Below are 14,864 nucleotides of genomic sequence, written 5' to 3' on the forward strand. Positions count from 1 at the left end.
CAAATCACAAAGAACAAATCCTGGAAATTATATAACCAATCTTTAACTGAACGTAATATGCATATTTGAACCACAATTTGTTTAAATAAGGGAGCATCCAATATTCTACGATATCATATAAAAAAAAATGTTTTCTTTACTTAAAATTAAACATTTATTTTGATCATTGATTCCAATTTATTTTTAGAACTTTAATTGTAAAAAAAATACCCCCTCAAGGTGCATTTGTTATATTACACTATTATAACCTAATAATGGAATAAAATGAACAAAGTCGTTAATCACAATTATTTGTGTGACAATTAATCATGACAGCCGTAGTTGTAGATGATAGATAATTCATATGTAAATAATCCATATCTATCAGCTTTAAGAATAAGAGTAGATGTTTGTTAGTCAGTGTTTAAATCTCTGTCTGTGTCTTTAAATACTCTATCAAAATTGTTACATTTTCAAAATGAAGTAATATATAATAAATGGTTTGCATTCATCATCTTCACAGTTAAAATGTTGTTCTGAAATAATTTGTTTAATCCTGTACTGAACAGTTGGATACAAATGCATGTTGTGACACCCCTTTCCATTTCCCACTGTAGTGTTGCTACCGCACCCAGAACATATGCTGTTCCCTCTGTTGGTTCTCCACACACTCTTGGCAAACCTACCGCAACCATGTTCAGCGTCTTCACGAGGAGGAGGCAGACCTGGCCTCCCTGTCACCCTGCCCCCGGTGCCCTTACATCTCCAGGCCGGACCTCACCATTAGACATGCCAAGCTGTTCCACTCCCAGACACTGTCATTCTCCACTACCACAATCAAAACGCACTCACAGGTTAGTTGCTTACTTATAAACCGGGTGTCTTGTTATATATTCCCAGCCAAATCATTCCATGCTTATTCAGTTAGTTATATAGATGGTGTAGGGTTGTTGGGAATCCGATATTCATGTCCTTTCAGCTCCCGAAGCTGTGTTCTATTAGCTTGGAGATTTTCAAAAAGCCCAGGGCAGGGTGGAGAGAAGCGAGCTGGTCATAAGAGTCAAGAGAGACTTGGCGACGAGTCAAAGTTTCATTGGTGTGGAGAAGAGTGAAGCGCTCACCCAAAAGAAGCAGGGAAAGTCGACACTGGGTGATATTGCTGTACGAGTGAGAGGGGATGATGTGTTGTGATGGGATGGGAGAAGTAATCAAAATGATTGTCAGATTGTGCCCTGTTCAGACTACATGATATTTGTGCCAATCTGACCGTTGAAGACAAATTTCTGAGGTCAGCGGCAAAAAGCCCACATCGGCACCTCCTGCAGCGCGCTCCTGTCGCCGCTGCTCGTTGAGTTTGAACAGGTCAGCGTGTAGGATCAAAAAGTCTGAACACCCTTGCCTGTCGTGTAGTCTGTGGGCACCTTAAGGGAGAGTGGTAAATGCAAGGTTGGAGACGCAGAAGGATATATTGAAGACAAGGTCCAGCTGTTTGTTGTGAGCGAGAGGTTGAGAAATGGTGAGGTCAAAAGAGGAGTGATGCCAAGGATTGCAACTACCCTGACTGGATTGTGAAGTCTCCCAAAAGAATACTGCACCTTAGATTTCTGCCAAGCTTACATGCTCATGATCGGTTAAAACAAGAATGGGTAATGGACATAATACAGTTGTCAAAAAATTTTCGGAAGTCAAGCACAGGTTGTCAAAAAATTTTCGACAGTCAAGCACATATAAAATAACCAAATAAAATAGTTATTTGTTCCTTCCTCTCTGGCCTTCCCTCGATGTACTCATGTAGATAAACTCCCTGGTCGTGTGCCAAAAAGCACCCAGGCTGACTAGAAAGATGGTAGATCATGCCACTGCTCACATAATTCTGCTCGTAGATTGTGAATAACTTTATGGGCCTCTTAACTGTGTTTTTATTTCATTTTTTTTTTTCTTCATCTGAAGCACCCCAAGCCTGTAAATGTGCAAATGGGAGCTCCATACTGTTTTTTTCTTGGTAGATGATTTTATTCTCTACTTGTTTTAAGATAATTTCTTAAAACAAGTACATATTGTGGAAGAATTGGCGTGGGAACTGAGTATAACTCCTCTATGGTAAACCTGGTCTTATTGGTTACAGAAGATTTTGCTTTCCTCGTTTCAGGTTGGGGTGCGTGTCTCTAAGCCGGGTACAGCGGGGGACAAGTTCTCGTGTGTCCGCTGCGGCTTCCACGACAGCCTGCTGTATGTGATGCGAAAGCACGTCTTGGTCCACCACTGCAATTCACTGCTGCAGCGTTACTATGGCCAACGCTCTGCTGACAAGATGGTTCCTGATAAGCCAGGTTCAAACGGTAGCCATTAACACTGGAATCTGACTTAAATTGACACTGAAACAGTTGCAGTGTATTCATCTTTTGATAAAAGTGTCGGTTTACGCCAAATATATTTTGAATTAACCTATAGGTGTGGCCCAGTGATTCCACTACCACAGCCATTAGTGGGCGGGCTGACCTTTAATTGTGAATATCTGCCCAATAATCCTCCCCCAACAACAGACAAATATGAAAATGGGTGTCGACAAAGGTATATGTGCAAAGTGCACTGTTCTGTAGCACATTCCATGCCGGTAAAAGGTGTTCATGACTTTGCCATCTGGTATTTTAAATTGATGTTTAGATGAATATAATAAACGCAGTGTAATTGACAACTTACAAGCTGTGGAACTGGATGGCTGGATGATGGATCCCACTAATAGAACATTTCTATGTGGAAACACTGGCTGCACATGTATTTGGGGTTAACCACCATTTTTTCCGTGCAGCATTACAGCAATATGCTGTGTGTGTGTGTGTGTGTGTGTGTGTGTGTGTGTGTGTGTGTGTGTGTGTGTGTGTGTGTGTGTGTGTGTGTGTGTGTGTGTGTGTGTGTGTGTGTGTGTGTGTGTGTGTGTGTTTCAAAAGTTTAAACACAAGTTATAAGTGACCAAAAATTAATTAATGTTGTCAAATTATTTATGAATGCAAAATATGCATGAAGTGATTTTGAGTCCTTGCTTGGGAAAAGACATTGTGCGCTGGACTAGGGGGGATTTCCGTCCGATCAACTCGTCTCACAGGCTACGCCACATTCCCCACAACCTTGTGCTTCTTACTATATCAATCAATGTTACTTACGAGTAGTACAGAATTGTTGCTAGCTTTGCATCACCCTCAAATGTAAGCTCTTTTTGCTTGCTATCACTGACAAAATCTGCGAGCTAGCTTTAATTTACAACTACAGTAAATTACACCATACAAACTACAGTGTCGTCAACTCATATACTGGCCTTGTACTGTCAACTACTGGCTGTCTGTGAACTTGTTCTCCACAGGGACTTTAACATAATTAAGCATTAATAGATTTACAATATACAAAATAATAAGAATTCTCAATATATTTCCTGTCATACAGTAGAGGTATCGTCTATTTGTGGTTTTCTTGACTGTTTTCCCTAGCCTACTCCTTGCTCCCTACTCTGACCCTCTCTCGCTAGATAATTCTGCCAATGTTACGAAGCAGTCAGAGTTCTACTGCTGTGTTTGCAAGATGCCTGCCGAGACGTCTGAGCACCTGCTCTACCACTTGCTCAGTTCGGACAGGCACCAAGAGCTCAATGCTCACATCAGCCCCCTGTTGATCGAGCACTGTACCAGCAATGCCAAAAGCCACCCTGCATTCAGTAAGGTAAAGACAGTGTTTGGTTTGATTGTTAATTCAAATCAGATTTCAGAACTCTGGAGTTAACAATGAGTAAGGATCACATTTGTAGCAAGGCCACCATATATGGCATTGATTGCTCAAAACGGTAGTTTGTAGAAACAATGTTACATTTTGTTATCATATTTTGGTGTGATGTTTACTCCCTTGGGGGTAATTGATCACACAATATGCATTTTCTTTACTTGTTTTGTTTTAATCAGTGCATACAATATGTTTTCTACCAGTGTTTTGATAAGTGGTCTCACCTTGTTGATTTGCATGTATAAAATCTACTTATTCACGAAAGGCCAACAGTTATTTTACAGCTTAGACACCATCAAATTAATTATGGACTACCAAATGAACATGGCTTGGTATGCTAGTAATTGGTTATTTTTGCTTTTTACTTGTACTTTACAATTTGGATTTGAGATCAAAAAGATGCATGATATTTAGATGCATTTATATTATTGTTTCACAGAAACTCATGTTTTTGTGCTGAGTCCCACATTTTCAGCTGTGCAAAATCAAGTTAAATGACTGACAGGTGTTGGTACTGATAACTTTTGCTGAGGTATTTCCTTTTGCATGCATTGTTCCCATATAGTGGATGCCTAGTCTTGGGTTTAGCCTTTGTTTTCATTGGTGACCATTGCATTTGGAGTCAGAAGACATAAACTATCACAGTGACCAGAGAGTATGGTGGAAAAACACATACCTGTAAACTGAGAGAACAAAATAATTAATCAAAAATGATATCGCCGAAACTGGATTTATCAAGCATAGAAGTTTGGAAAGTTCGATTGTGCATAATTCTATCGGCAATCGCTAGGGTCAGCAATCACCAATATACCATTTTCACGTGCACGCATAGACCGTAATGTAATGGGGCAAATGTGGCCCCCCCCATTCGAGAAGTGCAGGATTTATTATTTAAAGTGTAAACTATCGACACAAAACTATCCCATTTTTACTCTTAAGTCCCATAGCAACAGAAAAATGACCTGGACAGATTTGTTGGTGGCCCTTAGAAAAGATAATATATAATTGGATTATAGTGATATTTCAAACTAACTGTTTTCTTTAATTGGTATCACACATCTTTAATCTTATAATCAGTCATTCAGCCTATTTAAATGGAGAAAGTAGTCACTCTGCTGTTAGGTATCATCCAAACTGAACATGGACTAGAGAAAGCAAAGGCGAGAAGGCAAGAAAATTATAGACAAGCATGTTAAAGGTAAAGGCTATAAGACCATCTCCAAGCAGCTTGATGTTCCTGTGCCTACAGTTGCAAATATTTTTTAGAGGTTTAAGGTCCATGGGACTGTAGCCAACCTCCCTGGACGCGGCCACAAGAGGAAAATCGACCCCAGATTGAACAGAAAGACGGTAGAAAAAGAGCCAAGGACAACTTCCAAAGAGGTACAAGCTGAACTCAAAGGTCAAGTTACATCAGTGTCTGATCGCACCATCCGTCGCTTTTTGAGTGACAGTGGGCTCCATGGAAGAAGACCCAGGAGGACTCCACCTTTTAAAGAAAAACAAAAAAGCCAGACTGGAATTTGCTAAAATGCATATTGACAAGCCACAATGCTTCTGGGAGAATGTCCTTTGGACAGATGAGTCAAATCTGGAGCTTTTTGGCAAGTCACATCAGCTCTATGTTCACCGATGGAAAAAATGAAGCTTTCAAAGAAAAGAACAGCATACTTACTGTAAAACATGGAGGAGCCTCGGTTATGTTTTGGGGCTGCTTTGCTGCGTGTGGCACGGGGTGCTTTGAATCTGTGCAGGGCACAATGAAATCTCAAGACTAAAAAGCATTGTGGAGTGAAATGTACTGCCCAGTGTGAGAAAACTCTGTCTCAGTTGCAGGTCATGGGTCCTCCAACAGGATAATGATCCAAAACATACAGCTAAAAGCGCCCAAGAATGGATAAGAACCAAACATTGGACTATTCTGAAGTGGCCCTGATCTGAATCCTATCGAACATCTATGGAAAGAGCTGAAACATGCAGTCTGGAGACGGCACCATTCAAACCTGAGACAGCTGGAGCAGTTTGTTCAGGAAGAGTGGGCCAAACTACTTGTTGACAGGTGGAGAAGTCTCATTAATAGCTACAGAAATCGCTTGATTGCAGTGATTGCCTCTAAAGGTTGGGCAACAAAATATTAGGTTTAGGGTCCCATCATTTTTATCCATGCCATTTTCATTTGTTTTATTATGTAAAATATTCTGTTGAATCAAAAAAACAAAGTCTGATTTCTATTAAATATGGAATGAACAATGATGGATGCCAATTACTTTGGTGAGTTTCAAGTTATTTCAGAGGAAATTGTGGGTTCTTTTTTCATCGAAGGATTACCAACAAATTTGTCTAGGCCATTTTAGAATATAATTGATCTCTTTAGCAATAATTTATCTATTTTCACAGTTTCTTTACTTTAATCTATGAGATTCCAAAGGCATGCAGGTATAGATGAGAAAATTGCTTTTAATTTGATCACTTTTCAGTACGAATGAAGCATTGCTTCAATGAGCTGTAAGGGTACGTGCGTTTGTGCGTGCGTGTGTAATATAGCATGTGTATTAAATAATACTGTTTTATATATAACATAATTATATATATACAACATATATATTCCCACTCTTATTTGTCTCAAATAGGGGTGGGAATCACCTGGGACCTCACAATACGACGCTGTGTTTTCGCACTGAACGGTTGTGGGGACTTCCCAAGGGGAACTAGGACCTGGGGGAGGTCCCTGAGAACTAGACACTGGCACTGGTGATGCTGATGTGATGTCATCCAACAGGGTTTCACCACAAGTTCCGTGTTGTATTAGCTCTGTAAATTTCACTGATTTCACCTTACCAGTCCACTAAAGTTTGTTTCTGAACAAATTTGAGGCGAGAAATAATCAATCCAGTTGCTGAATCTTCTCTCTTATTAGATCTACAAGATATAATTTGTCATTTGTTCCAACTTTAGTAAAGCATGGGCTCACTCGCTCTGGAATTCTGTTTCATTCAATCAACGTGGGAAAATGAAATAAAAACATCTACAATAAGAATACTATATATATTTTTTTTTTTATTTGTCATGCTTTTTTTTATTACCACTGAGTGTACTTGGGCTGGTCCCCACCCAGAGCAATGCAACTCTATTGGGCGGACGCAGTCCGAGGGACCGTGGTCTTGGGTCTGGACCCATCACCGGCCCTTACATTACTGAAGGTTCCTCTTGTCCCAGTTAGTCCCTGCCCTGGAGTAGGAGCAAAATCAATTGCTCAAAACGGAGTTCTAAGAACTACGATGATTCCTACAGTAGTTCCAGCAGTGCAGACACAATAAATGGGACGGTTCCTCCAAAAATGTCCTTAGAGAACTATGAAAAAGTTACTGTGGAGCAAAAACGCACGATATGGCAGGTTTTCCAATACATTGAGTATTGCGATTATATTTGTTGCAATAGTTCACAATTATTTTTTGTAAAATAAAACACCTGTTACTCACGGTTACGCACAGTGTTTTTCATTAGTTTTCGTTAGTCAAAAAATACATCTACAATCAATTTTTTTTTATTTTATTATTTTGCTGTATTCTGTCAAACCATTCGTTCTTTAAAATCAGAGATGTATTTATTCATTCTATTAGATGTACAGAAAATATGCTCCATTCCAGAACATGTATATTTTTCATTAAACAAATGCAAAGTTGTCCCATATACGCGAGTTGCTTTACATTTTGAACAACTGCTCACCCCAGTAGACAGATAAAGCATTGCAACTGCTTTTCCACAAATGCAGCATTGGGGTGTTCCCAGGTGCCAGCGCGAAAAAACTAAGGAAACAAAATAAACCAAAATCTTTATGAGATTATATTATATATTGCTATATTATAATCACAGGATTTGCATATTGATCGGCAGGCATGTGTGGTGGGGTGGGTGCCGCCCGATCACCTGCCCTTTTGCCCCATGGTGCCCTTTTTATCAAGCGTATTTTTACATTTATTATTGTTTTTTTGGGGGGGTTTTTTAAGCGTCGAGGTAGAGGATTATCTGGGCAAGATTTCTTTCATGAGCAACGTGTCCTCGACGCATCTATGATGCGCGCACAGGGCGCAGATCACTGGCCACATGATGCGCACCATTGAGGTGCCTGTGATCTGCGCTCCGCCAAGCTGCTCCGTTTACCCAGAGCTGCAAAATACCTAGAACCAGAGCTATGTACCTGTACCTACCTACCTTTTTTTTTTTTTTTTTTTTTTTGCTTTGCACCTTTTTTTTTTTTTATTCTCTGCACGGGACTGTCGAAGGGGGAACTGAGATCAGATCACCAGTGGTTACTCGACAGCTCTGAGTGGAGAGGGGGAGAGCCTCCCCCCCCCCTTCCCCTCTCCCTCTTCCCCTCTCCGCTCTAGTTTCAGAACATGGTAAATTGCACTTACACTGTTTAATGATCAGATATTTCCTGGCGGATAAAAAAAAATAAATAAAAAATTGTCTCATCAATGTCAATTGCGATCGATGGATAAACCTTTCACAGAAGCCATGGTAAGCTCAACGTCCAAAGCATACCACCTCCTCTTAAGAAACAGGGAGACGGTAACATGTGTTGGCCACATACTGTATGTCTGTTTCTGTAATAGCCTTTTTATTGAATTTAAGCTGATTGCAGCAGTAGGATGGATTCAAAAGTGCACAGACTGATGATGTCTTGACTATCTTCATAAAATTGTTCTAACTAAAGCCAGGGCCACATTATGTGATTTAGAGGAAGTTTGGCAACGATTTGAGATTGGGTTGAATCCAGGGTAGTCGTGTGTGTGTGTGTGTGTGTGTGTGTGTGTGTGTGTGTGTGTGTGTGTGTGTGTGTGTGTGTGTGTGTGTGTGTGTGTGTGTGTGTGTGTGTGTGTGTGTGAAATCTGTCTATACGCTCCCAATCAACCAGGTCACGATTCAATCAAACATGTTTGATTTTATCGGGGCTAGCCTTTCCAAAATACTTTGGTGCGTATGCGTCAAAGCCTCAAATCGCAACCGCAATTTTGCAACAGCCACTGAGATTGTGCACCTGCACGATGGCAAAGCCAAAGGAAGCAGCAAATGGGCGAGTGTGGACCTCTGAAATGGAGGAGCGACTTGTGGAATTGTGGCATTATTAGAGTCTCTAATTAGTGTATGTCAGCGCTGTAAGTTGGCTGCAAAAACAACCACAGTATCGAGCTGTATGGCACCCATGTCTTTTTGGTGACAAAATGTTGCAAGATATCTTGCCTCTTGCAGGAAGATACATTCCTGTGAGTGCTGGAGTACTACAAAACTCACTTTGTCTGTTCTGATTTATAATGCTGTTTAGACTCAATCCTTCACCTTTGTAAAATCTACAACCTGACTGATAAGACTATAAAACCTTACTTTGCAGAATCCAGCCCAGGTGAGCCAGCTTGCTCCATGCACCTTGCAGCATGTCATGTCCTTGGTTTCCAAAGGCGAGTTGACCCTTCCCCCTCCAAATGGAAAGCCTCTAACCCCCAAAGGAGGAGCGGATCTTCTTGCGCCTCCTCCACAGCCCACAGCCTTGGTCTGCTCGGCATCAGGAGGAAGACAGATTCTGCTGGCTAATCAGAAAGCAGCTGTGGCAACGCCTGCTCTCTTGGGTCCCTCGCCATCGGCAGGCACACCTATTGGCCTTATGCTCCCCTCTGGAGTACAGCCAAAACAGGTGAATGTATAGAACATGCCTACACACACATAGCATAGTCTTTCCCCAAGAAAGCCAACAAATGGTGGAGAGTTCATCATAGCCTTGCATCTTAAAACGCATACTTCGTATTACATAAGTAGGTGAGTATAAGAATACATTTTTACTGATCATATACATATATGATACATATACTGTCATATACACTTGACTAAATTGTAGGCTAGGATTGTGTTGGAAATTGTAGGGCAGTCATCTGTATTTCACAATACAGATGACTGCCCAAAGCACCATGCTTGTTAAAAAAAAAAAGGAACAATTTCTCACAGGATATAAAAGATCAGCCCACTGACGAGTCCGCGGATATAGCAAACTACTCTGTGCTGTTATTTTCCACAAGAACCCAAAAGAAAGTGTTGGGGCTTCACGTCTTTTCATCACCAATCATCAGTAGTGTGTCATAATTTTGTTCACGTGAAGCGTTCAGGAAAGACAAAGTTATAAGAAATGTTACTTCAGAATAAGAAGGAAAGTTTCATACACGTGGCTCATGCACACACAGCTATGTTTCACAAGATGGAAGAGTTGTGATGAGATGGACTTGTTAAAACTCTAGATTCAAGATTCAAGAGGTTTATTCGTCACATACTTTTATACATATATGCAGTGAAATGTCCATCCAATGCACCCGGTGATGAGGCACAATATGTTCTAGACTGAACACAATAGCTACCTGAAAATTTCTACTTGACAAACTAACTGATTTCTGAAACGCAATGCAGTAAGTAAGTCAAATAACATAGAATAAAATAAAATAAGAACTCAAAGGTAATGCAGAGTGGGGGTACAAAACAGAAATAAAGGGAATAGACTTATGTACTGTATAGGGGATAGGCTACTATGCATATACAGATATGTGCATTAAAGTGGCATGTGATGAAGTGAGGTAGTGTGTGTAGAGATATACAGTACAGTATACAACAGTACGGCGCAGCAATACAGTAACACCGAACATAACAGCAATACAGCACATTTTGCAGTTATCCAGAACAGTATGCAGTACAGTATGCTACATACAGTAAGGTAGTGGAGCCTATGTGTGTGACTCAGAGGACCCCTGGTGAGTTCAGCGTTGACAGTCCTTATGGCTTGCGGGAAGAAACTCCTGTCTCAGTCTCTCTGTCCTCGCTGTGTGACTGCAGAGGTGTTTGCCCGACTGCAGCAGCTGGAACAGTACGTTGTTGGGGTGGTGAGGATTCTTCATAATCCTGCGGGCTCTGCTACTACACCTCCTGGTGTATAAGTCCTGCAGGGAGGGGAGGGTAGTTCCAGTGGTACGTTCAGCTGAACGCACCACCCTCTACAGGGCCCGCCTGTCCTGAGCAGTACAGTTCCCAAACCAGGCAGTGATGTTGCATGTCAGGATGCTCTTCACTGCTCGAGAGAAGAAGGACTTGAGGATCCTCACCGACACCCGGAATTTCCTCAGCTGCCTGAGGTGGTAAAGACGCCTTGAATCTGTGAAGGGCACAATAAAATCTCAAGACTCTCAAGGCATTCTGGAGCGAAACGTACTGCCCAGTGTCAGAAAGCTCTGTCTCAGTCGCAGGTCATGGGTCCTCCAACAGGATAATGACCCAAAACACACAGCTAAAAGCACCCAAGAATGGATAAGAGCAAAACATTGGACTATTCTGAAGTGGCCTTCTATGAGCCCTGAGAGAGACATCAAAGTCAAATAGACATAGCAAAAATAAAATAACCACATTAAATAACGTGCCCTTTGACATGTACTTGGAGGCCATTCTAGAGGTAAGGGGCACGGTAGGCAAATTCTCTGAAACCAACTTATTTTTTGACAACTGAGGAATGACCAGGAGGCGAGCATCGAGAAAGTGAATAGGGCATGCTGGTGTATATAGTATATGTATAAGTAAGGTGGTGCAAGTCCATGCAAGCTCTAGCTTGCACTGGTAGCCAGTGAAGAGAGGCTAGAATGGGTGATATATGGCAATCGGAAGATAGGCAATATGCCTATCGGAAGAGCCAACATTGGTTAGATTGTGTAACATAAAAGGAAACAACTACTTTCTTTTTAAATCTCAGCCTTTGCCATTTGAAAATTGCATTCTGTTACATAACAATGTCGGTTTGAATTTGATTAATCGTTTAGCCCTCGATAGAATACGTTGGATTTTAGCAATATTACTAAGATGAAAAAATGCTGTCTTGGTAATAGCCTTGATATGAGACTGGAATGTCAAACGGAATCAAATTAATTTTTTTGATGGTCTAGCTTTCCAGAATAATACAACCATAGATATTAACACTAAGGTTCTCAAACTAATGTCCATATTTGGCTGGTCTAACAACTTATTATCTGTTTTATCAGCATTTAACAGTAGAAAGTCCTAACTCATCCATTTTCTTATTTCTGATAGTTATACCTCTAATTTTAGGAGTTGGGAAAGGTTATTTGTCACATTTAACAGCATCCCCAAGGGGGTACACCAAACTTTACTTAAAAAATTCAGAGATTATATTCTTGTAATGTACACGTTGAGTTATATTTGATAAATATGAATGAAAGCGCCATCCCCTGGATACCAATATGCTTCTTCAAGCGGCTTAAAAGTATGCTGTAGTCGACAGTGTCTGAATGCACGGGTGTCATCTGAAAACCATGGCGCTGATTTAATCCAAGTGTGTTTTGAACGCACTATTCAGATTGTCTGTAGGATTGTGTAGGATTGTCTGTGAAAAAGTTAGGTAAGTGGTTGCTTTTCCACCCATTTTCTTGCCATGTCTGGCAGAAAATAAGAAGCTAAAGTCTGGGGCAGAAGCCTCAATAAGTGTCGCAGAGGCAGTGGACAAGAGCCAACATTCCGTAAGAAATAATACATGTGCACTATATTTGCCGATAGAATTATGAATATAAAAACTCTTATTAGAAATTGCTCTAATGTTCAATAGTGCAAACCTTAATGACAGTGAAGACGTACATTGTTAGTAGCAGCCCCTTCTACGAATGAGTAATAATACAATCGACTGATTGTCCTTTATCCTAGCTCCCTCTAACGGTGACCATGCCAGGCCACAGTCAACCTCAGTCTCGCCAGCTACTCCTGCCCCCAGGGGTCACCTTAAATTTGGGTGGCAAGCTCGGAGCGACGGGGCCCCATGGCCAATCTCTTGTCCTCACCCAGGGACAAATGGGGAAAATACAGTTAAAGGTAGGTAAATCTTTCTTTCCCTTTATTAGGGATTCTGGCCTGTAGGGCTGAAACCCTAGTGTTCTTATAAAATTCCCGATTGTTCTGGTCGTTCTTCAGAAATGTTTGCCCAATTTATTGTGAGATGAGAAAGTTGCAACATGAAATTTGACACATGGATACATATTCTCTTGCAAATGCATTTGTTTACAAACAAAAATTATCCAGATCAGCCAAATGGTGGCGCTATAATTAAAAGTCAAAATTTAAATGTTTAAAAAGGCCATAACTCCGACACCGTAAGTCCTATTTTCGCAAACTTTGTCTTTGTATTTGGTCTTTTTATCCAGGCAAATGTGAAATGTACAAAAAAGTCAATTGTGTATCTACTTATGCGATTAGTGGAATTGTAAGAGGATAGGAACATGCCTATCCTAGGCATATTTACATGTTGCCAATCACATTATGGCTTATAACTCAAGTTGGGTTAAGGCAATTATCATGACACTTGGGTAGCATGTTCAGAACACAAATTGGAACACCAAGCTTTGTCTTAATCCATCCAATGGTTACCGAATGGCAGGACTTTCTCTTGGTGTAAATATTATAATGCTGTTGACAGTTATTTACCCTCTATAGGTTGGTATTGTAGTGGTCACGCTGATCTTTTGACAAGTTATCTCATATCTTGGTACACTTTAGAACTAAACCTGCTGAACATCCTTGTACAGCTTGCACCATGAGATCAAATTTTATTTATTTTTTCAAAAATGACCAAGTAGATGATGCTTAAGATGAGTAGAGACCTACCAGGCAGGCCGGCGCCCTAGGAAGATGGAATTTAAATTGAGAGATGTCAATGCACAGATTAGCTGACCAGTTGAATGGCTTTTACAGAATTTCAAGGTTGCACACACATTGTCCATAAGCATGAATTGGAGAATTCTGCATTACGTCGATTAACTAAAACAGATTAGGTTCCATCCAAAATCGATTTCATTAATGGCCGTTAAGCGTACAGCATTGTTTGTGACCTTAAAGAATGGTCTTCTTTGGAACTAGAAACACCCGTTTTAAGGCTTGATCATCATTACTACTAGTCAGATGATATAACCAGACTGAAGCACATGTTTCAAATGAAGCAAACTGATATCAAGTTTACTGTTAATATAAAATACTAATATTAATAAACAGATACATTTGAAAAACATAAGTAAACGTTAGAAGTATTGGAGGGTTAAACGTATCCTGCTTTGCATCCCAACTCTGTGACGTTAAATGATTTAGTAAAAATGTTTAAATAATGATTCTTTAATTGGAGGTGGTCTTATTACATTACATTACATTACGTCATGTAGCAGATGCTTTTGTCCAAAGCCTCTTACAATAAAGTACATTTCTCAGTCATTATTGTGTTATCAGATGTTTAGGTATTTTACTGCACAGTGTTCAGAAAATATTGATATTCATAGAGCTAGCCTATATCAAATAAATGCTGAGCCGGTAATAAATACTGAACCAATATTTCTGCTGATAGGTGAACCAAAGCAGGCCTGTGCCGGTCATCCTTGCCCAGGGGCATAATAGAGCCCCAAATCAGACCCTGATGGTAAACGGAAAGGTGATATTTTTATATTCATCAATTTTGTTATTTAAAATATGTAAAGCAATTAAGCATTTAAATGATTACTTTAATATATATATATATATCTATATATATATATATAGATATATATATACACACTACTCACAAAAAGTAAGGGATATTCGGCTTTTGGGTGAAATTTCAGGATGAATCTAAAATGCACTATAACCTTAACAGGTGAACTTAATTTGACCTTCTCTAAACTTTTGAATGCTCATGTCCAACTGTTCAATGTTTCAGTACTTTTTGCACAACTTGCTGTTGTCTCACAAGTAGCTGAACGGCTCCATGAATCGACCAATACATTTCCTGGTTCAATTACAATTGGTATTTAAACAATCCCCTTCATCATGCTGTTCACATTTTGACATCATGAGACTAAGACGACACCTAACAATTGATCAACAGTACCTCGCCATTGTGAGGCTTCAAACAGGATGTTCTCAGAGGGAAGTGGCCACTGAGCTTAGAGTGTCACAGAGTGTCATCAGCAGGTTGCAACAGAGATACAGAGAGACTGGAAGAGTCACAGAAAGGCATAGAAGTGGACGTCCTTTGGCCACATCCCACACTGATGAGCGCTTCATTG

General features: G+C 40.3%; 1 protein-coding gene across 4 annotated transcripts in view; it reads left to right on the top strand.

Annotated features, from left to right (window-relative positions):
• LOC307234270 (activity-dependent neuroprotective protein 2a-like) overlaps nt 1–14,864 on the top strand; it is a 66,833-nt gene that overhangs the window by 18,240 nt on the left and 33,729 nt on the right. For all 4 annotated transcript variants that reach the window (XM_080005906.1, XM_080005909.1, XM_080005907.1 and 1 more), the window contains exons 4-9: nt 597–833; nt 2,129–2,318; nt 3,500–3,690; nt 9,140–9,439; nt 12,487–12,651; nt 14,168–14,251. In XM_080005906.1, coding sequence (XP_079862032.1) covers nt 597–833; nt 2,129–2,318; nt 3,500–3,690; nt 9,140–9,439; nt 12,487–12,651; nt 14,168–14,251 — 1,167 coding nt within the window. The remainder of the gene's footprint in view (nt 1–596; nt 834–2,128; nt 2,319–3,499; nt 3,691–9,139; nt 9,440–12,486; nt 12,652–14,167; nt 14,252–14,864) is intronic.

The sequence above is a fragment of the Zeus faber genome (genome assembly GCF_960531495.2).
Source record: "Zeus faber genome assembly, chromosome: 8".
Lineage (NCBI taxonomy): Eukaryota > Metazoa > Chordata > Actinopteri > Zeiformes > Zeidae > Zeus > Zeus faber.